A 24,375-nucleotide genomic window follows, 5' to 3' on the forward strand; every position below is an offset into this window, starting at 1 on the left:
CTATAATGATACTCGTTAGATTTTGTAACATCGGAGGTGTTCTAATCTCGAAACCTTTTGGAAAGGCTAAAACACAAGAGTTATCCATAACCCAGAAATCATTTCTCGAAATTCCACCTAGAAGTATCTCAATTAGTTTATTAACTTATTTTTAATTATTTCCTAATTCTAAACTTGGGAAAAGAGATTAATTAATCAAAATTAATTGAGATAAGGTGTGAATCATCTAGAAACTCACGCAGATCGACTCCGATATGATCTTAGCCCTTGATTAAGTTTTAATCTTCATTTTTGGAGTCCCAACAGAAGATTATAAGAAGTCGATGGAGAACACATACACACAAAGATCGATTGCCTTTGAGAGTTCGACTTTTTCCAGAAAGTAGTTGTTGCCGGAAGAGTTCGAGCTTCGGAAGGGGAGAAAAGATAGAAAGGGGCAGGGACAGTGAGTGCGGGGAAGAGCTTTTCCAGATCCAGAGAGTCGGCAACAAAAGAGTCATATTTCCCAATGGAGTTGTGCAAAGGCAGCGCAGAAGGCCTCAGAGGGAGATCAATTTTGTTGAAGGAGAGAAAGATTCAATAGTTGTTGGTCCAGAAATTCTCTAGGAGGCCAAGCGAATTTCTCCCAGACGCAGAGTCAACCAGGACATCGTTTTTCTCGCAGTTCCAAGCTTAGCGAGTTGGGGTCTACACAAGCACTGCGCAAAGGCTCACGCAGAGGCTATACAACTGCCTAGATTTGTTAGTTGTCGGAGCAGGATCAGGCGTTGTGTTGAGGCACTTGCCTCACTAATATTTCGGCTAGATTATTTTGTTGTTTGTATTGTCAGTTGGGCATCCATAGATTGTACTGAGAATTTCACTATTGCATAATAATAAAAACCCTCAACTGTTGCACCAGCTTTCCCATGTTGGGATATTCCACGGATTTTTGTCCAAAACCAAATGTGTCAATTTTTATGTGTGTGTGCTAACATATTTCTCATTTTCTAGTGTTCTTGTTTCCGCAATATTTTTGTGAAAGTTGCAGTGTGATTTGTTTGATATTTACCGTAGCAAATAAATTGTTAATTAATTAACAATTAGAAGAATTAATTCCAGTTGCTATAATAGGATTTCAGACTTGAAATTTTCACAATACCCATGGACTAGGCCTCCATGGGGAGAGGGGGAATCTGAACTCATATTTTGCAAATCTTGTTCCAAACTATTCATTTGTTAGGCATCTGCGATTTTGAGAAGTGTGAGCCCTAGAGTCACAATTTATCATTAGGTTGCGAGATTTCAGATAGAACATGCCATGTCTTCTTTGTAAGATCAAGAAGAATGTAGCTTGTGGCAGTGCTTTACTTATGTGATATGACTGACTACATGGGGACTATACTAATTTTCCATTAACTTGTGCAAACTAAAGAATGTACAAGTTCAATTCTTCATTTGCTTAGAGAATCTAAATATCAAGATTGAGGACTGGACCTCTATATCCTTGCCTTTGTGTGTTTATGGTCTCAATTATTTCCTTTCTCTGTGTGTCTACGATGTCCAGGGGTATTGGCTTGGTATGTTAGACTGGATTCTTGTGAAATGCAACAGCCATGCAGAACTATTAACAAGAGGATCTGCAAGGTAACTTCAGTGATTGATTCCATTAGACTGAATTCTTAGGTATCAACAACAATTTCTTGTTTGAAAGCGGAACTCATTCAATAAAAATGCATACTATGACAACATCGTTGTAATTACAATTTAATTGTCACTGCCACCCACTTCCATAATATCTTAAGCTTAAAACACTGCATATCATATTTTTCATCAAACCCACATCCACATTTTTAACCAAAACCAATTGCCATACAGACTCCCACCCCATGATGAACACTGTTTGTAGGCATGCCAAAGATGAATGTCTGTGTTTACCAGTGAATTAAATTGAGACTCGAGAGAGCCTAACACCATATTATTAATTGGGTTTTGAAGAAGCTTGAGTAATGCCAAAAACAATCTCTGATGCTAATAGATGTAAATTTTGCATAATGGGCAATTATTAGATCACCAAAATTATTCAAACATTTTCCATCGAGTACATTTAAAAAATATACATTTACACTTGAAATCGAGAACAAGACGAGATATTGACACTCACTGTTAATCAGTAACACTATCTTTAACGAGTGTTGTCTTTTACTCAATAAACACTATACCAAAGGGGCATAAAGAATCAAATCAAGTCAAGCAGTAAAAGAATCAAATGTTTCTCGACTGAACAACATGACGCATTTGCAAAAGTGCTTTCCCTATATAGCTGTCGCATCCTAACCAGCCACACTAACAAGTATATGATACCAAGTATGTCAGATCTCAACCTTTCAAACATCACCTGAAGCGGACAGGATGTGCCATTCTTGCATCTGCTAGGCTTCACTTTGCAAGAAGGGAATGGATGCAATACTGCCTTTGATCAACCATTTTCATCTACAAAGTTGTGGCAAAATTATCAATCAAATCTGCCATTCGTTCATCATAGACAGGACCTTCCATTTGAAAATGACCTGCCCCGGGTACAAGATGAGTTTCAACACGGCCAGCTGCCATCTTCAGCTTATTTTCCAGCTGTTTTACACTGGTGAACCCATCATTTGTGCCCATCACAAAAAGCTTTGGTTTTGGAGACTGTAAAATAGCTTTGTGGTGCTTCCCAAAGAGTATTGACGCAGCCGCACACCAAAAGGATATCCTAAACTAACATAGCCCACAACTTGTGGAACTTGGTCAACAGCAGAACCGGCAATAGGGGCACCTGCAAAAGAAATGTCCCTCAAAATATGCACAGAAATGATAATACAATTATAAAAGCTTTACTCTCAATAAAATATTTGACACTTGATGCACACACAAACAAATAAAATTCGAAAAAACACATTACCCAATTTGCATAAAAAGTACAAACAGCTCTAAAATCATCCTGAAGGTATAGAAAGGCTTGAAAAGCCGATAAATTGATAATTATGGTCCCAACACCTACCAATGACCAGTAAATGATCGTGCGTAGAAAGAAAATCACTTTGCATGAGATGCACATCTGATGAGACACAAATTGTCTTCCAGTTCTCCGTGCGGAAATGTTATGGAAAGAACTTAAAATGAAAAAACCTATAATTTTTGAACTCTTGATACAGTAAACAAAAAATGCCCCTAGTGACATTTCAGAAAGTGTCACATCTGATGAGACACAAATTGTCTTCCAGTTCTCCGTGCGGAAATGTTATGGAAAGAACTTAAAATGAAAAAACCTATAATTTTTGAACTCTTGATACAGTAAACAAAAAATGCCCCTAGTGACATTTCAGAAAGTGTCATTCTATTTGCCAATCCCTAGTTTATAGCTCGTCCAAACTAAAAGGATATCTTTAATAACACCAGTGTTATGTTATAGGTCTATTTTTATACCGTTCACATCTTAATATTCCTGATACTTGTTCATTATATTAAATTTTGAGAGAAACGAGTATCAAGTTGATGAGAGATTATAGATTATAATATTTACAAATTAGGAACGAGACATCAAGATGGTCTTGTGCAAGATTCCACACTACTAATAGAATCCTATTAACTTTGGGACACCAGTACGCCACAGGTGGATGTCAATAAAGATGGATTCTAAAGGACATCTTGGCACATGTAGTATGATGCGGACCAATATTCCAATTGAACTTGGACTTGCTGCATAATAAGCATTTGTGGATGTAATTATCCACATCTCTATGTATAGCAGGCCAGTGGAAATATCTTTGGATATGCTGCAATACCTACGTAAGTATCCTCCACAAAAGGAAATCCAAACATTCTTAAAGAATTGCTTTAGTGTCCTAATAGAGACTATTAATTCATTTTATAGAACACCCCTTCTGTGCGGTGAAAACCTAAGAAACTTTTGCAAATAATGTTAGCTTTGGGACACCAGTAAGCCACAGGTGGAAGTCAATAAAGATGAATTCCAGAGGGCATCGTGGCACAGGATACAGACCAATCTTCCAACTGAACTTGTACTTGCTGCATAATAAGCATTTGTGGATGAAAGCACCCGCATCTTTATGCATAGCAGGCCAGTAGAAATATTTTGGATGTGCTGCAAGGCCCACCAAAGTGTCCTCCATAAAAGGAAAGACGAGCCTTTTTAAACAATTGCTTGAGTAGCGCCCTAATAGATAATGTTGATTCATTTTATATGACACCCCTTTTTGTGTGGTGAAAACCCGAGAATATTTGCATGGTGAAATCCTAAGAAACCTACTTGACTGATCTGCGTCAATTCATGCACAGATGAAAGAATAGATCTGAAACAGGAAATAGCAGCACAAAGCGAAGGAAATAAAAACGCTCTATTGATGTCCAGTTCCACACATGAGCAAAGAAAGCTTAGGGGGCCTCGAGAATGCAATCAATATAAGTAGCATAGAGATATTTTCCATTCCCCTTTTCTTTAAATTAAGGCTTCATAAGAACCCTGTCTAACTCAACCACTTGCAATCCAGGGCTCTCTTCCAGTTGGGATTTAAACCTGAGTCACTAGTGTTGTCACACACCGTCTCAACCACTAGACCACAGCCCAATAAACTATATTATATATTTCCAAATCCCATAACTACTGACCCTATAGTCCAAAATGGTAGCAAGTGTATGCACAGAGATGATAGTACTTGTACAATGGAGTGGTCAACAAAGTCAACTGCCTCGCTGTTTATTTCTGTGTTACAGTTCTACCTGAAACTGTGAACACTGAAGATACAAAGCCCATTTACAAACGCATTAAAGTTTGTTTCAATGATGGATGAGTTGAACTTTTCAGCCATCACTGACTCGTGCGGCAATGTTCCTAGATCCTGGACTGTAAATTCAAAGACTGATGAGGGAGGTGATTGGTGTGCACTGTGGCAGTGGATGCTGTTCCTTTGTCAAGGAGGTATTTAATGCTTAAACAAGTGCATAAAAATATTTGTCATTAGCACCAGAATTAATTCAATTTCAAAAATTAACACCTGGGGGCAGCTCACTTGGCAAAGCATGTAAACATGTTATGTATTACGAGGTCCTTGGTTCAATCCCCCGATTAGCCCATGTCCATGTTAGGCACAGACATAGAGCACCTTGTGGTTATAGTGGTAGCAGATGGAATCGACCCCATGTCACACGAGTACGAGACCACCCCAATTTCCAATTCCACTAGTCACAAACAAAAAACAAACAAAAAGTAACTTCAGAAATTATCCCTGAATAATATGCTACTGCATGTCGTCCCCCGCTTCTAGAACAACTCCCACTGTAAAGTCAGAGGCATCAGTCCCAACCTCAATAGACTGTTGTACATCAAGAAGTGTAGGTATAGGCTTTGTGCATAAAGGATCCTTTTGAGTGTTGGAATGTTTTATCTAAATAAGGTCCCCCTGTGAATGGAGTATTGCTCTTGGTGAGCTGATTTAAGAGATGAGAAAATGTGGCAAAATGACAAATACAAACTGTTGGTTTGGGAAAATTCTTCAAAACATTCTCAAGTCCCCATGGATTTGTTCAGAATCAACAAGGAAACCAAGATAACTTATAAGTGAAAGAAGTTTGTGACCAGTCTGAAGAGATATATCGAGTTTTACATTGAATTCATGTTAAAAAACAAGATCAAGAACAAGTTACACATGTAATTGATTTTCTCAAGTCTTACTTAAGATTAAGAATTCAATCATATAGACGACAACAAACTGCCAAAGATAAGGATGAAAGATGCCATTGATAAGCCACATAAAACTGGCAACTGTATTAACCAAGACAAAAGGCACAATTAACCATCGGTCCATATTGATAAAGACCAAATTTGGTTTCCAAAGCATTCTTTCGATAAATCAAAAGCCTGCGTTTGGATTTGTAGATATCCAGATATAAGATCGCCATTCATGAATAATAATGCACCAAAGGTCTTCAACCTAGGTCACAATGACAGTAATGTTAGGTTGGTGCTTGTGCCATTCATTCATAAGCTGATTTGAGTTACTACTAATTAATATAAATCTACACATTCCATTATAAAGGTCCTATCCACACAATATTTAGGTAGTGGCTGCTCCACAAATAAGACTGAATGGGAGAACAGCCATTGTCCTTGGGATCCTCAAATGCATCAGAGTATGAAGTCAAAAGGTCCTTAATCTGAAACGGAATGGTGTGTTTCATTTTTCTGTTTTTCAGACTTATAAAGTCCATATGCAAGAGAAATTTAGTGCAGGCAAGCAAACAATTAAAAGACTGCTTGCTTATTTTGGTTTATTAAACAATTAAAGCGTATATTTTCTATGAGGATCTTTACAATGGCCAATGGCAATATTATACCATCTGCTTAACATTGGAATTTGGGACATAACCTTTCATGCAGGTATGTCTACCTGAGAGATTACAATCATTATTATATAATTATATTTGGTTTATTACAAGTCGCCCCTCCTTGAAATGCTTCGACCTCAAAAGCATGGGCAAGTATGAATGCCTTGAGATAAAGTCTTCATTTTACTAGGTGGTTTTGTCTTTACATAGATTCTTCCACTTGATAAGCTACTCATCAATACTTCTTGAACGAATAGCTTTGGACTTTGACTTTGAGTATTCTTCAAGCTTTCATATTAGTTCCCCTTCTTCATCGAAAAAGGAAAGTTGGGTCTATATCAGAGTTGTTGGACCCAACTTTGTGTTCAAACATGAACATGGAAAACATCATGTAAGTTCCCTTTGTTTGGGATGTTTAGAGCATACATTACTTGACCAACTCTCCTTCAGACTTGATAAGGGCCATAAAACATGGGCATAAGATCATAACTTTTGTAGTTTTTGGGTGATTTTTGCTTGTATGGTTGCAATTTAAAAAACACCCACTCCCCTACTTCAAATTCAGAATCAGATCTTTTCAAACCAAATTGTTGCTTTATTCGATTATTGGATTGCTCGAGATGACTTTTTCAGATATGAAGGATTTCTTTAGAAGTCACTAAGTAGTCTTTTATAGCAAGAGCCTTGAATTTGGAGAAAACATATTATTTTACTGATAGCAGAGGATACCATATAGGCTTCAAATGGAGTCATTTTGGCTGACATGTGGTACATGGTGTCGTACCACAATTCTGCAAGATGTAGCCTACTGTGCCACTAAGATTGTAAGCCATTCACAAGATTCCCAAGGTAACCCTCAAGGCACTTATTAACCACTTCAATTTGTTCATCAATATGAGGATGGTATGAAGTGCTAATCGTTACTGTGGTTTCTACATGGTTTGAACAATTCCTTCCAAGAATTGCCAATAAATTGGGGTCCCTGTTACTAATGATCATTTTTGGGAAGAGATGTGGAATTTATACAAATATTTTTCACATAGATATAGTGATTTGACTAACCTTAGCTCTCAATGAAATTCCAATGAAGTGGACATATTTAGTTAATTGATCCACAATAAAAATTATGCTATCTTTTCCTTTCAACAAAGGGAGACGTGATGTTGATAACTCAACCCATTTTTGATCTAGGATATGTTAGGGTTGAAGAAGACCTGGAGATGCCACTAATTCAAACTTTCGTTTTTGACGTGTATCACATTCTACCACATATCTCTAAATCTCACCCCTCATTCCTTTCCAGAAGAAGGAATGTTCGATATTATAGTATGTTTTGAAAAATCCAACATGTCCTACAAATGGAGAGTCGTGATTCTCTCTTGGGATTTATATTTTCAAAGTATTAGGAAAATATATTCTTCTTTTATACTAGAGTATATCGTTCTACTTCTCCCATGTGCACTTGGAGTGTGAACCCACATTGTTATTGATTTCCTTAATTATTGTTTCGATCTTTTCATTTTTCGCATATTTAGCTTGAACATTGAAAATTCATGAATGAATGATTGCTGAAATTGTGCATAATGTAGCATGCCCTTCTTTTCTTGATATTTGGTGGTTATTTTATTCAACACATGATAATCAATGCAATCTATAGGAGCCATTTTTTTCCTCACTAGTATGACCAATGTTGAATACACGCTTTTGTTTTGGTTTATTATATCATAGTCTAATAATGTTTCAACCAAGCACTCAATTTCGATTGTATGTTGATGAGATTGCCTGTAGGTCTTTCTCCTAACTAGAGTTGATCCTTAAATGAGCTCTATGTAGCATGATATGATCTCCTCATTATATTGGAGGAAGGCCACAAGGTAAGTCTTGGAAGATAGTATCGTATTTTTCAAGCATCGTATCAAGATGATTGAGATATTTTGTTGTATCATAAATTCCTTCCGTTGAACAACAACGTAAAATATAGGCTTGGACTCCTTTCCAAGTCATTTTCTTCATTTTGCTAGATGATGCTATTTGGGTGGATAGGTTGTTGGTTCCCTAGAATTTGTATTTTTTTCCACTTTTATAGAATTTTAGGAAATTCTTCTGAAGATTCAATCTTACCATCCTAATGAAGGCCAACCATTGGGATCCCCATACAATGTTCACTCATCCAATCACCATGGCATATATTGGAGTTATGAACTTGTAATCCTCAATGGAAAATTCTACCTTATTACATTTCCCATCCCAAGAAGTAGTCATATCCCTTGGAATTGTGACTTCAAAGTCAAATGTATTGTAGACAAATAGGCTCCATTTCCTTGCAGTAGTCATGGCTATAAAATTGTGCAAGCTACCACTATCTATAAGTATTGTTACTTTAGTTTCCTTAATATATCCAAAGACCTTGAGAGTTTGGGAATGCTTAACTATAGAAAGTTTTTTCATAGTATTCGATTTGTTAGATTCTTCATTCTCTGTAGTCTCCTTGGAAGAAGATGAGTCCCCAACTTCTTCTTCATCACTATCACGTAAATAACTGTCGTTTTATTCACATAGAAAGAATCTTTTGTTCTTACATTTATGTCCCAAACACCAATTGAATGAGCTGCATGTGAAACATCAATTCTTATCTTTCTTTTTATCTAATGGTGAGTCTCTTAGATGAGGGGGAATGCACTTTGAACTTGGCTTCGTAGTCTAGGGGTTAAGAAATTATTGAACAAATAAGAGATTTTCCTCGATAATTTTGGATTTTTGCCTAGCCTGCTCAATATCCTTATGATCTAGTAATTTGAGCTGATTTTGCATTTATGGTTTCAAGCCTATCACGGTGATATGCAATAAACATTTGGCTCACAAGTTTGTGACATGTGTAGCTAATAGACATAGTTCATTAAAATATACTTCTATTGTGCCTTTGTTGCAATTGAGAGAGTTTGTTGAGATTTTCATATTCTTCTAGATCTTGGAAATGTTTTTGAACGTGTCACAATCTCTAGCTAGACCTTGTGATTTGGAGTTCCATAATAAGAACAAATCACAAGCTAATTTATCTACGTGCATTAATGCAATGATAAGTTTTTCTTCATCATCATAAACATTATGATAATTAAAATAACTTTTGATTTTGTTAATACATCCTGTGCCCTCTTGATCTGATCTTCACGAACCTAAGAATTAGTAATTTAAACCTCTGTGCAAAAGTGTTGAATCAGCTTGCATTAAATGATTGGCATGTCCATGGATTTGATGAGTGAGAGTTGGGGTTGGTGAACCCTCAACTGCCATTTTTTAATGCATTGATTTCAACCTTGAGTTGTTGAATCTCTGAATCCTTCTCGTTAAGCCTTGCTTCAAGTTTTGCATCCAATTTTTTCACTGAAACAACTATTTCTGAATTTGAAGTCTCACTAGTGCCTGAAGTTTTCCTCGAAGCCATCATAAAATATGATGAGTTCCCTGAAGTGGTAAAGTTTGTTTTATAGAATTGGAAATACCATGGGTCAACCCAACTCTAATACCGCTTGCAAGATTGGCCCATATATATATATATATCACTACTTTTTTCTTGGTTTATCCTCAACCACACCTCAAGAGTGGAAGTGGTTAACAACAAAAATAACTATAAGGAGAGCACATCATAACACACGCTTCATCTTCCATACCAAATATTATTGTTTACTTTATTTGTATGGTTGATTAAGTAGTGGAGGCCTTTCATTGTTTTGAAAATAGCTTCCAAGTTGTTCTCCAAGGAAGATATAGCACTTTAGAGTGTTGTAGGAGACTCAATACTTCTTGTCTCTTCACACGATTGCTTTACATCTTATGAAAACCATCTAAGACCCTGGAATGAGAACTTAATCTACATTCATCTTTACTAAATTCGTACAATATGGTAATTCACACTTCCACAAACAAGTCACCTTCCAAAGCTTGCTTTGGATATTTACCACCTTCACCTTTGGATGTGGTTTATAAGCACCCTAATAGAGAGAAAAACACAAGAGTTGGAAAAACTTGGATGGAAAAATTTGATGACCAAGAGAAACTCCTATGGCCAAGAAACATTAGTTTCCTTGCACGACAACCTATCCTCGGTAAGAAAATAAGGGTTATGTTATTCAAAAATAGATGAAAGCTAAAAATCCAAGCATTGAGAAAAGGATTTGGTAGGACCACTAAGTAAAGGGAGAAAATTCCCCAAGAAAGAGAAATAATCAACTAAAAACAAAAATTTATATCATTTTCTTAATAGCCTATGCTCGACAAGGAAGGACTCATGCTCAACAAGCTTTCTCATAACCAAACCCCATAACCACAAAGCAAGAGCTTTGAAACCTCCATTGAACAAAGGAATAAGAAAGAAACCAAATCAAGTTTTGTACAATATGTCCTCCCCTGATCATGAACATTAGACGCCATGTGGGCAATGACACCAAGCAAGGAGTTACACCAATGGAGTACAGGGTTCTTAGATATATAGGTGGATTCTTGGTGGTAGCAATGAAGAAATGCCAAGGAAGTTATATATAGAGAGAAGAGATTAATGAGAGGTTCAAATTCGTGAGGGGAGATTGACGAAGGGTTCAAATTCATGAGGGGACACAATTTCCATAATTAGGCAAAGATCACCAAAGAAATAGACATAAAATAGAGGAAGTAAGAGGTTTGTTGTATAAGTTTGAAGTCCAAACCATTGTACTTTGAAGCTCTATAGTGATTTAATCCTCTATACTTGTATCATTATGTGAACAATTAAGGAACAAGTTTTGTATCAATTTAACATCATTCTTGCAAGTTTTTCCAAGACTAAATTTCGAGTTTCTTGGTGTGTTTTAATCCTATTGCAATTGTGCCATTAATTTCTCCTTGTTTATTACATAATTTTTTGCTGAAATGAACAAGAAAGTCTATCATAAATTAAGAACTACTAAGATGATCAAACCATTGGAATATACAAAGTGGATACTGATCAATCTTGCATTTCTTTAGGAGATGATGCATGGGAAGATTATTGATTTGTGACTTATCTCACCATACAATAGCATACTACTTTGTAGTTATGGAAAATATTACTAGTGTAGATCCATCTTAACCCCAAATCAATTAAGTTTTGGGATGGATCAAAAACCTTAAAGTGTGTTTCATAGTTTTGAAGTTAAGATGCATCTACAATAACTTTTTATTTTATGAAAACTAACATTTACACCCAATGTCTCATAAAGCAAAAACACTACATAATGGGAATCTCCCCCACCCAACTTTTAGAAAACTTCATGTTTCTTGGCATAATTACAACATTGATGAAAAATGGAAAGAGGCCTATGAAGATTGGAAGAGGTAAACCTTGCTTGCCTTTGTTCAATCCATAAGTGTTTTGATATACACCATAAATGGCATGTTGAATGCCCTTATATCTTCTACCCAACAGAAGATCACAACAATCTTGTAGAAACATGTCACAACCAACCATGTAAATGAAGGGCTTTGTGATTATGTTGATCGTGCAATCACAAACTTTGTAGGCTACCCATTTTCCTTGATTCAAACAAGGTGTATAGTGCTGTGGATGGCAATTTGGGGCAAGCATTATTGTTGAAATTGGTCCTATAAGTCAAGCTTTTTATGCCACCATGGTCAACAATGCAACAGCCCAAGAGAATCTTAATTTGATGGCTGTCACTAAATAATGCCTCATTATATATGCACAAGTCGTCATTGATCAAGTTTAGAATGACAATTATTAACCAAATGTTTGGTCTTGATCTGTCTCTTCCTTCATTTTCACAATGAGTTCAACCCTTCGCGTCTTTCTAGACTTGGACATTCTCCACTTGAATGCAAGAATTAAGAAATTGTTACATTTCAACAAAAGGTGGAGGTGGGCACCAAAAAAATTGTTCCCAGCACGTTATTGGCCCAGGTGTTGAGTCTCATTTTCCAGTATGCTACCAGCAGTAAGTGAATTGTTTCCTACGTGGAGAAATAACCAGCACAGAGAAGTAAAAAAGTTCCTCTTGATGCAAATAAAAGATGCAAACAGGCTGCACAAGGAAGCATTGTATGCAGCTACAAGACAGCATACAACCATCTACGAGGCATTGGAAATATCAACATATCTGCATTACTGTGGATAATGTGTGAAGCTTAAAGGTTTTGAGGTCTTTAGGCTAATTATTTTTCCATCCTTGCAAGGGATGTCCCATTTGCCAGGCTTCAGGTATAAGAAGTCAGTGCACCAGTGCAACTGTCTGTACATAATTGCATCACTTATACCATCCTCTTCTCAGGATTCCATCCAAAACTTTCCATAGTTGATTTTAGACCCAGCTATTCTATGATTGGGTGTGCAAGTAGCCATGACTACCACTTAAGGAAGTTTTGTTTTACCTTCCTCCAGAAAGCTTGACCAAGGAACATCACTGGCTAAGGAGGGGATTATTTGTGATTGTTGAACTGAAATAATGTCCAAAATTTGTTTCTGAGCTGACCTTATTGTTGTAGCTTATAATAGCATGCAATCTGTCCACATCGATACACTTTGCTGGAAATTGTTCACTTTATACCTTCTTCTGGCACATCTTTAACATCAGCAAGAGCAGATACAAAAGTGGATCCTGTGGATCTTTACACACACACTACAAATTTCTAGTTTATGCCAGCACTCCTATATTTTCATCCATCATATGGCAAATGAATTCTATGAGATATTAACCAAGCCAGCATATAGTAACAGGGAAAAACCCTTCCTTAGAAGGACTGTAACCCCTGTCAGGTCTATAATCATGATTTAGGTGTTGCTTACGGCCTACAAAAATGACTTACAAAGTTAAAGCAGTTACCTTTTTCGGATATTGGTGATATTATGCAGAGGTGCTAAGCAAACCTTATTTTCAGCCAATAGTTATATCAGAACACTGGTTCAGATCTGATTTCTGTACCCAGATTTGAAAAGAACATTTTCATCAGGTTTCAAAGGCATAACTCATTTTTGAAGGTCTATAATCATGATTTAGGTGTTGCTTACGGCCTACAAAAATGACTTACAAAGTTAAAGCAGTTACCTTTTTTGGATATTGGTGATATTATGCAGAGGTGCTAAGCAAACCTTATTTTCAGCCAATAGTTATATCAGAACACTGGTTCAGATCTGATTTCTGTACCCAGATTTGAAAAGAACATTTTCATCAGGTTTCAAAGGCATAACTCATTTTTGAAGGTCTATAATCATGATTTAGGTGTTGCTTACGGCCTACAAAAATGACTTACAAAGTTAAAGCAGTTACCTTTTTTGGATATTGGTGATATTATGCAGAGGTGCTAAGCAAACCTTATTTTCAGCCAATAGTTATATCAGAACACTGGTTCAGATCTGATTTCTGTACCCAGATTTGAAAAGAACATTTTCATCAGGATGGAGGAGCACTCCATCCTGTGCACATGGATCACTACTTTAATGCACCCCTTTTGGAGCCTGTAGGTGGCCACATTTTGAGGAAGCTGTAGCTTGCACTTGAGATCCTTTTTACGAGGAGTTGGTTAACATGAAGAAGAATACCCAAGCTTTAAGGGATACAAGGCAGCTGGCATATTCTCCAAGGTCAAAGAGACAATAAGAAGTAAAGTGCTCCATGCTTGAGGGATACAAGGGTAATTTAATATTAGTATATGATTGGAGTTTTTTAACGAGTGCCCTAGATATAAGGATGACTGTAACCTTTTTCAGTTGTTACCACAAATCTCAAGCAGTTATGCCTATGAAATGCCATAAAACATTTCAAATAGTGTTTCACAACTCTCAAATGCCATCTAAATGCCAAGTGGCATTTCAAGGCAAAATGGGCAAGTCTTCACCTGGTTTAACTGTGTTTTGACAGGGAAAATGACCATAGGAACCTGCCCAAGTGCTTTAAATTGGCATTGACATAAATTTTGACACTGATTTCACATTGAATAAGCTTCTAGAAAACCCTGACATCTTTGTTCTAAACACAATTTACCTCTTATTCTTTCCTCACACTTTCTTCCAGACTGTTTGAGCAAAGGTATCTCCTACACAAACAAGAAGCACTTCTGTTGTGTGTGAAGCATTGTGATCTGGTTTTGTAGTCACAACCAGAAGAAAGTTGTGAGCAACAACATTGTTCCACGCTTCATTTCTTCACATTTTCTTCAACAAATTCAAGCAAAAGTGTTTTCTACAGCTACAACAAGCATGCTCTGTGCATTTTGGACAGCATGGAGCTACATTTAAATTTTCTTACTCAAGTATCCTTTCTTCTTGTGCTATTTTTATATTTATAGATAGACAGACAGATATTGTTTGCCTATTTCAATTTTTTTTTTGTCTTTTTTTCTTTTTTGATGGGGAATTGGTGGGGGATGAGGCAGGGGTCATGTTTCCAGCATGCACCCCTCTCCCCATACCATGCAACTTCGCTTCTAAGAGAGCCCTCAATCAATCTCCAAGGCATTTGTCACACTTCAAAAAATAATTCCAACTCAGAGTGACTTTTTAAGTTAAAATTGAGGCCCTTCAGAGTTGATTAGAAATGGTCTTCTAGGAGGTTCATTTATGGATTTCACAACTAGGGATCTTTATTCTAAAATATGAACATAACAATACTTCTAATAATGTTGATGCATCACTAGGATAACAATATTAACACATCCAAAGGTTTCCACAATTTACATTAAACTGAAACCCAATCAAGAAAGTATCCAACAAAATCAAGAATAAAATTCCCCAAAACCCTACCAAATCACATAGCTTTCTTTTTTTGATGGGGAATTAGTGGGGAACGAAGCAGGGGTCACGTTTCCAGCATGTACCCCTCTCCCCATACCATGCAACTTCACTTCCAAGGACTTTTGAGATGGAGACTCAACTTAATGGCTTTCTAAGAGAGCCCTTAATCAATCTCATTTGTCACGCTTCAAAAAATAATTTCAACTCAGAGTGACTTTTTAAGTTAAAATTGAGGCCCTTCAGGGTTGATTAGAAATGGTCTTCTAAGAGGTTCATTTATGGATTTCACAACTAGGGATCTTTATTCTAAAATATGAACATAACAATACTTCTAATAATGTTGATGCTTCACTAGGATAACAATATTACAACACATCCAAAGCATTTCCACAATTTGCACTGAACTAAAACTCAATTAAGAAAGTATCCAACAAAATCAAGAATAAAATTCCCCAAGACACTACCAAATCTCATATTAATAAATTTGAAATTAGGTATCAGTTAAAAGCCTGATCCAGATTTGTAGATCACCAATACTGATATGGTATTATGATAAGAGTACTATCAAAGAGGAGCCTCATCATGAAAGTATTGATAATTAAGAACATGTGAACTGGGGTTTACATCTTTCTTTCATCCCAAGAAGCTCTTAAATCAATCTAGTAGTTCGAGTTGCTGTCATCATTTTATTCACCTGTACATTTCTTTATGATTTGAACCTTCTCAAGTAATACCTTAACAAGTTAATGTAGAGATTTATGCTTTAAAATATGTTGTTTGGTATGTTCTAATCTTTTATAGTTGCTTTAACAAATTAAAGCATGTGTTACAGGAGGATATGTCCCAAGGGTCCTCGTTACATAGGGTTGTCCAAGAATTGGTACACGGGACTGCCCAGAATGTCCCATATATTCCAAAAGTGTCCTCGACAAATGGGGATGACCAAGAGATCTGAATTTCCCACACAACAGCATGGAAGGATTAGGTTTTCAGCATAGAGGAGGGCTTTTTCCAGCTTGGAAGGATTGATTTTCATTTTGAGAGAGGAGTTATCGCAAAGATATCACAGTTTCACAACTACTTTTAAGTTCAACTTGACATTATGTATTAAGTATATGATATGACTCTGATTTTATTCGTGCATGAATCTCACATGTTCTACTCTGAAAACTAATAGAAAAACCAATAATAAATCATGGTATATACCATAGACTTCAACATTTTTTTACATAATAGTACATACTACATGTCGACTCTGTTTCTAATTTTCATTCTCTCTTAAACCTAAGGAATTATGAAATCCTACTCGAAAACCAGAAATCTGTTTTTTGAACCCACAGGATACTGTACAATATATATAACATACCCGTTTCCAAAGGTAAACCTACCAAATATAGAACTTTTATGACCATTAGTACAACTATATGGTATACCTATAAAACAATCAGGGGCAGTCATTCAAAGAAAGAACTACATCCTTAATAAAAAGGACAGAATAACATAATGCCTCATTTACAGATCAAGAAAGTTAAAGGCATGACTCTTCAGAAAAAAAAAAAGGATTAACTTGGTCCTACAGTAGAAGAACCCAAGGGTTCAGTTACTTAGGTCCCAGAGCTGCACATACTTTGGCCTATTATCGAGACTCTGCACCCTCAATAAAGATTTAATATCAAACGCTACTGCACTGGCCTTTTCATCTATGGAGTTTAGTGGTACCTATTATTGTTCCCAGTGTCAACATTTCCATAAAGTTTCACCAACTATACCTATCAATACAGATCTGAATAACAAAGCTGACCAGAGCCCATCCTGTTGAAGCATGTAAACAAAAACTTACCATGATGATCCTTTCATCTACTAAGTCTCCACCTCTAGTCATTAGTGTTCCCTAATGCCAACTTCTCAGTTAACCCAGCTAATGTTATCATAGACCAATACCAACGAGGGTTAACCCGTCACTGTCCACAGAAATGAGGTTAACCAGGCATTGTTAATACAAAATCACGGTTAACAAAGTTAACTAGTGCTAATCATGCTAAAACAACATACCGAATGTTCCTGCAATGCCCTTTTCATCGAGGGAAAGTCTAGCTATGCGTATTCACGCTCTTCAATACTATACTTTTTGGTAAAGTTAAAACCATAGGAATCAATACAGATCAGGATTAACAGCTAACTAGAGCTAATGATGTTAAAACATACTAGGCCAACCAACCCTAATAATATATGAATGGAAATGAGACAAAATTGTCCCATTTTTGCAAAATTGACAAGTAGAACCGATTCTTCATGCACCATTCAGAAACAGAATCATTGCTACCTGAAGTAGAACATACAAAAGCACAAGGAATTGTGTGAAAGTTATAGAAAAGACACTTGATATGACTCAAACTTTAACAAGTTCCCAGCATTTTGTTAGTGCTGGTTTACGCAATCCTTTGGGCATCGCGGAAGTAAAAAATCCCGAGGAAAACATAATAAATGCCAGAAGCTGGATTTACTTCCATTCTGTACAAAAATCAAGATGCAAATGATAACAGCCAAATGCAAAACTCATGCCAATCGCTGTTTCTCCTCTAATTGAGATCTACTCGTACCTCAGTGGTTTTTCAGAAGACTAATTGGAATTTTTCAAGCGAAGCATCTCTTTAATACAGCAATATTCACATCAAATACAAGGTGGCTAACCAGAAATGTATATTCAACGATTACTTGCGACTGATAATTTTATTCAATTAAGGGATCTTATTGACTAACGCACATCTCCAGAAAGCTAAAAATTGAAGAAGATAAATAAGATAAATGAGAGTACCTGCAGAAGATCCAACCAAAAGTATTCTTTCAGTTGGGATGTTTTGAGAAGCCCATCTGCAGATAGCGACAACATCATGTACCTCTGATGAACCAGTCCATGAGGATTTCCCTGTAGATCTACCTGCTCCCCGCATATCAAAAGTCAAAGTTGTATAGCCCTTCTCAGCCAACTTCCCAGCCATGCCTTTAAGAAGCCCTTGGCAGCCACCCAATACCGTATATGGGTGGACAAACACTATAACAAGGCTACTGTTTTTCACGGATGTGGGTTTAAATAGTCTCGCTTGGAGATTAATTCCGCCTCCCACTTCAACTGTGCAGAATTCATTATGGAAGCTCCCCATGATTGATTGCTCTTTTCTCGCGACCCTCCACTTTAACTCGCTCTGAACTTCCGAAGATAAATGTAGAGTCAATGAAGGAAATAAATAACAGACGACTGATTTCCAATCGTGTCTGCAATTCTGAATTGAATTTATTGCGTTTTTCAGTGAAGTTATGGCTTCATTGAATGAAGAAAACGTGTGTTGGGAAGCATTGATGATCGCATTGATTACCAGAGCACTGTCATTTATGGATTCACTGCGGTACTCGCTGTGGGTTGTTAGAAGAATTCAAGGCTCCAGGGTACTTTTGTATACACATTTCCCCAAGTTGGTTTGGCACAGAAACGATGTATAGACTGCTTGTACACTGTATATTAGTGTGCCTTGGGAATTGAGCTGGAATTATTGCTAACGAGCACACGGATATAAGATCCTCATACCTAACCGGCAGAGACCCACGCTTGGACTTTCATTGCCCGACAGATCCGACGAGCTTTTGAAAATCGCATACGGATTGAAGAAACAGAGTAGGTGTGGCAGATGGGTTTTACCAAACTCTCTGAATTGCAATTGCTTTTAGAATTTGGAGCGCGGAACACTACACTCTTTACTCGCCGATTGGCTCCGGGGAAAGATAAAGCAATGAAATTCCCATCGTTTTGTCAATATGCTCTGTTTGTTGGGGAAATAGAATTTAGTTTTAACGGCTCCTTCACGGCACTGGCAGATTTTCATGACCTTTGCTGGCCTAGGGCATCCAATCCCTCAACCTTGTTTGGTATTGGTAAAAACAGAGAGATGTCATTTATGAAGTGGAAAATTTTTAAATAAGAATATAATTCTATTCTTGGAATTGGTAAAAACAGACAGATGTCATTTATGAAGTGGAAAATTTTTAAATAAGAATATAATTCTACTCTCAAATTAGATTTAATTAATTTTATGAGATTCATAGAAAAAAATATATTTATAAAAAAAATATAATAAAATATAAAATTATTAAAAAATAAATTAATTCATTTATATTAATTACTAAATATTTATTAGTAAATTTTTATAAATGAATTATCATTATAAATTTATTTAATAATTTTATTTTATTTTATAAATATATTTATTAAATAAATAATGACATTAATTTTTATTATAAAAATCTCATTTATAGTTATTTATAAATAAGTAAATTAAAATTTTAATTAAAAAAATAAGTATATATATTAAAATAATAATTATAAATAGAATATATAAATAATGATAATTTTGAAAATAAAATAAAAGATTTTCTATTTATTAATATTGAGTAAGATTTAGGAAGTGATTTAATGTTAATTAAAAAATAAAAGAATTTTTAGGAAGTGGTGTAGGAATTTTATTTAATTAATATATAGAAGAAAGTTAATATTATTAAAATAATACAAATATATATTTGATTGTTAAGTTTAGTGAGGCATACATATTATATCTTTTTAGTTTTGAACTTGTAATCTTTTAGGAGAAAGCACGTCTTCTAAATCATTAGGCCCACTTAAACTTTATATGTGCTAAAGAGAAACTATTAACTATTAAAAAGCAAATCAATTGATATCAAAATAAAATATTTTTTACTTATCCAAACTTAAGGCATTTTGACCACATAGATAGATATATATATATATATATATATATATATATATTACCATGATTTGATAAACTAAATTTGATTTAACTAAATGTTAACACAAAAATTAAGGTAACTTATCCAAACTTAACGCATTTTGACCACATAAATAAATTATATATATACTATAATTTGATAAACTAAATTTGATTTAACCAGATGTTAACACAAAATTAAGTTCCACATTAAATTATAGTCTTGTTATTAATATTTATTATTTAAAAAAATGTTATATACTAATTATATATTAAGCACATATACTTCTTAAGGATTTTTGCTCTATCATGGGTATGATTGTTAACACTGACAAAACAAAAGTTATGATTATCAAATCCAAGAAGGACACTTACGCTAATTTTATGTATGACAATAGTAACTTGGAGGAGGTGTCTTCCTACAAGTACCTAGGAATTGATATTCATCACAAGGTCAACTGGAACTATAGCATTGAGAAAAGGATTAATGGGGGATGGAAAGTTTATTTTGGTCTTGAAAATAATTGTAAAACAACAAACCTCGTAATGTGGGATAGAAAGAAGTTCCTCTTTGAAACTTTAGTCACTCTGGTTATCTTATATGGATGTGAGATTTGAGGTTGTAGCATCTCTAGAGCATCCTGGAGAAAGATTGAGCAAATCCAGAGTCGTTTTATAACCTATAACCTCAAAATTAAAAGCAACACACCCTATCCTATTCTCCTTATAGAAGTGGGTCTTTCCCCTATTGAGAGCCTAGCTATGACTAGGCTTCTGTAGCACAAACTCAATAACATAGGACACCATAGACTTCCTAAGCTAGCTTTAAATTCCAGCCGAAACCACCTAAGGCTCAAACAAGGTTGGTATAAAGACACTAGGGCCTGGTTAAACCATTGGGAGATCGACGAGAATGTTGCATTGCAAAACATTAATAACATTAAAAATATTGTTACTTCTAAGTTCAAAGAAAAAATGTGGTGTGAGAAAGATTTAGCAGCTAAAAGAAAATTAAGATATTATAAGGAGGTCATCAACCCCACCATAGAAGATCAAAAGTATCTCTCTGTTTTAACTAGCTCAAAGAAGAAAATTAATATAGCTAAGATTAGAACGAACTCTAATGAGCTCCATAGTGAAACGGGTCGTTAGGCAGTTCCTAAAACACCATGGATAGAAAGGTTATGCCATCTCTGTGAGAATACGAACATTGAGGATGAAAATCACTTCCTCTTACAGTGCCCCCGCGTATAACCACATTAGATCTTAGTTTCAAAATCTTTGTTGCAATACTGACCTTCCTAGCCTTTTATGTTGTCAAAATTACAATGAGCTTGGGAAGCTTCTCTCCAAGCTTTTTGAGCATATGAATAAAACCTTAAATCAAACTGAATAATTTGTTTCTTTAGGTCCAATAGACCAAAGTTTGGTCTCAGTGAACGTTAACCATTATCATCATCATCAAAAAAACATATTTCAACATAATATTTAAGACACTTATCTATGGTAAAACAATATTATTAAAAAATTTACTTAATTTTAAATCAATCATTCAAAACTTAATTAAAATTCAAAATTAATAATAATTCTAAATTCACATATTATTAAATTTTAATAATTAAAAATATATTACAAAATTAAAGGAAATCAATTAAAAAAAATAAAAACTAATTTAAATTACTTTATTAAAAATTATGAATATAAAAGAATTTTGTAACTATCTTTAATGTGCGATGAAAGATGGAATAATCATTGAAATATTGGATATATGAAAAATCATTACATAGTGTTTTTTTTTTTCCAGAAATCTCTAACTATATAAATAACTGTATAAACCTTCAATCACTTATAATTATTTTAGTTATAATTTTTTTTAACCAAAAATTAACTATATAAATAACTGTATAAACCTTCAATCACTTATAATTATTTTAATTATAAAAAATTTTAACCAAAAATTAACTATATAAATAAATAACTGTATAAACCTTCAATCACTTATAATTATTTTAATTATAATTTTTTTTTAACCAAAAATTAATATAAATATAAGAAATATATTTTATTAATAACATTTATGAAAAGGAAAAAAACTCAACCTCGTACGAATCGCAATCGTCGCGAAACCATTTAACAAAAAAACAGTTAAAAGATACTTCCATGGCTTACATCGTAGACTTACGTTTGTGGTTGCCTGTTTAAGTTAACTAAATAAGAATAATTATTATTACAAATTTCATTTTTAAAAAATCATTTGAAATTTCATTTTAACAAGGTCATTTGAAATTTTTTTAATTTAATATTTTTATATTAATATATCATTGAAGTTTGCAATTGGAAAAAAAAAAAAATTATATTTGTTTAATAAAAATTAAAATTAAAATTAAATTATTTAAAAAAATAATTTGGGATTTTATGAAAAAACCGTTTTAATAATAAAGTTATTTTTTTATAATATTTGGTTGATTTTACAGAAGTTTTTTAATATAATATTCAAAATTATTTTTTAAAATAGATTGGAAAAACGAAAAAAAATAATTTGATTTGAAAGTTGTTATTATAAAGTTATATGAGAATGTTATTGTTAAATTTAAGAATATTATGAGTTGTTGATAAGAAATTAATTGTAATATAAAGTTGCTGAAAATTGTTTTATTTTTATTTTTGTAGTGGAAGGATGTTATTTTTTTTTGTATTAGAAGGATGTTTCAAAGGAGTGAGTTGTGCTTTCACAACTTTAGTTGGAGTGAGTATTATCTTTCTTCTTTACATTAATGATATTTGTTCTTATTGCAAAATGTCTCTTTGATCCTAACAAGCAATTAAAAATTCCCAAGGATTTATATCATATAGTGAGTATGAAAGTAAATATTAACAAAATAAGGGTTATGATAATCAAATCCAAAAGAACCACTTACACTAATTTTGTATATGACAATAACTTAAAAAAAGTTATCTCATACAAATTTATCAAAGTTAACCTTCATCATAATCTTAAGTGTGATTATACCAACTTAGATCCATAATCTATCATGCGCCGAGAGCGATCAAATCCCTCGATGTGCAAACCTGAGGGTGCACACCTTCTTTTTGGTGTGTAGGACTTGAGAAAAGGTTTGCACCTCAAGGGATTTGATCCCTCTCGGTGCATGCATCATAATCTTAAGTGTGATTATACCAACTTAGATCCATAATCTATCATGCGCCGAGAGCGATCAAATCCCTCGAGGTGCAAACTTGAGGGTGCACACCTTCTTTTTGGTGTGTAGGACTTGAGAAAAGATTTGCGCCTCAAGGGATTTGATCCCTCTCAGCACATGATAGATCGAGTGTTAGATGGATCTAAGCTGGTTCCACTTGATGTCAACAATGTCACATTTTTAGATTATCATTATTATGTAAATGTTTGAGATAAAATTCAAACTTCACATTATGTTTTCTTTGTTTGGCATGACCATATCATTCTCTTCTTTATTTTGGTTTGTGTTGCTTTTATTGAATGGTTTGTATGTTTGTGTTTAGATACGTTGAGTGGTTTGTGTATTTATGTGTTTGGATTTGGATGGTAATGTTTGTGAATGTTACAATTGTTGTGTTATATTTTTATATGTGTGTGTAATTGTTTATTAGTAATTAGTTGGTGATGAAGAAGGGAGACAATCTTGTCAGTAGTTTGCAAGGATTGATATTGCACATCTATTTCATTTAATTTTAGGTATCACAACTTTTGGAAACTAATTAATTCTAAAATAGTGCTCCTCCAAATATCGATATTGCACATCTATTTCATTTAATATTAGGTATCACAACTTTTGAAAACTAATTAATTCTAAATAGTGCTCCTCCAAATTTTACAAAAATATATTTTGAAGAGTAGTTTTAATAATTCACTGCGTCAAGATTACTCTTGAAATAATTTGTTTCTTTGTTTATGTTTGAAATAATTTATTTCCTTCAAAAATATTTTAATGATTTTTTTTTATCTATAGCCTATTTTGCAAAGTCAGGAAATAAGTATTTTTGAAATTTTTTTAATGAGTGGACAAATTTATAAAATCTTTACATTATTTGTTTCTCTAAACAATTATCACATCTCCTCCAATAATATTTTGATTTGCTTTGATCTTTATAAATATACATTTTCCTCTTATAAATATTTGAATACGTCATTGTATGCAATTACTGTATTAGTAATTTTTGAATATATTAATTGTCTATTAGTAATTAATTAGTGATGAAGAAGGGAGATGATCTTGTTAAGGATTAATTTGCACTTTGCGGGAGGATTGATTATGCACATCTTTTTCATTTTAATTCTAGGTATCGCAACTTTTGATAGCTAATTATTTCTTAGTAGTGCCCCTCTACCTATTACTAAATATATCTTGAAAAATATATTTTTTTAATAATATACAGCCTCAAGGTTAACAACATATAATGCAAACAATCAAATAGGATTAGAAAACAAGATCTACACTG

The 24,375-nt window shown here is 34.3% G+C and overlaps 1 protein-coding gene across 1 annotated transcript; it reads right to left on the reverse strand.

The window, feature by feature from the left end:
• Positions 1-1,920: 1,920 nt before the first annotated feature.
• LOC149151587 (alpha/beta-Hydrolases superfamily protein) lies at positions 1,921-19,058 on the reverse strand. The gene is given in 3 exon segments (XM_089439381.1): positions 1,921-2,715; positions 2,718-2,797; positions 17,937-19,058. Coding segments are annotated over 3 exon segments (669 nt in total). The 5' UTR covers positions 18,283-19,058; the 3' UTR covers positions 1,921-2,472.
• Between the last annotated feature and the right edge of the window lie 5,317 nt (positions 19,059-24,375).

This window comes from Pinus tabuliformis, chromosome 9 (genome assembly GCF_031772625.1).
Source record: "Pinus tabuliformis cultivar Carrire ecotype Pingquan chromosome 9, CPIR1, whole genome shotgun sequence".
In the NCBI taxonomy this organism is placed as follows: Eukaryota; Viridiplantae; Streptophyta; class Pinopsida; order Pinales; family Pinaceae; genus Pinus; species Pinus tabuliformis.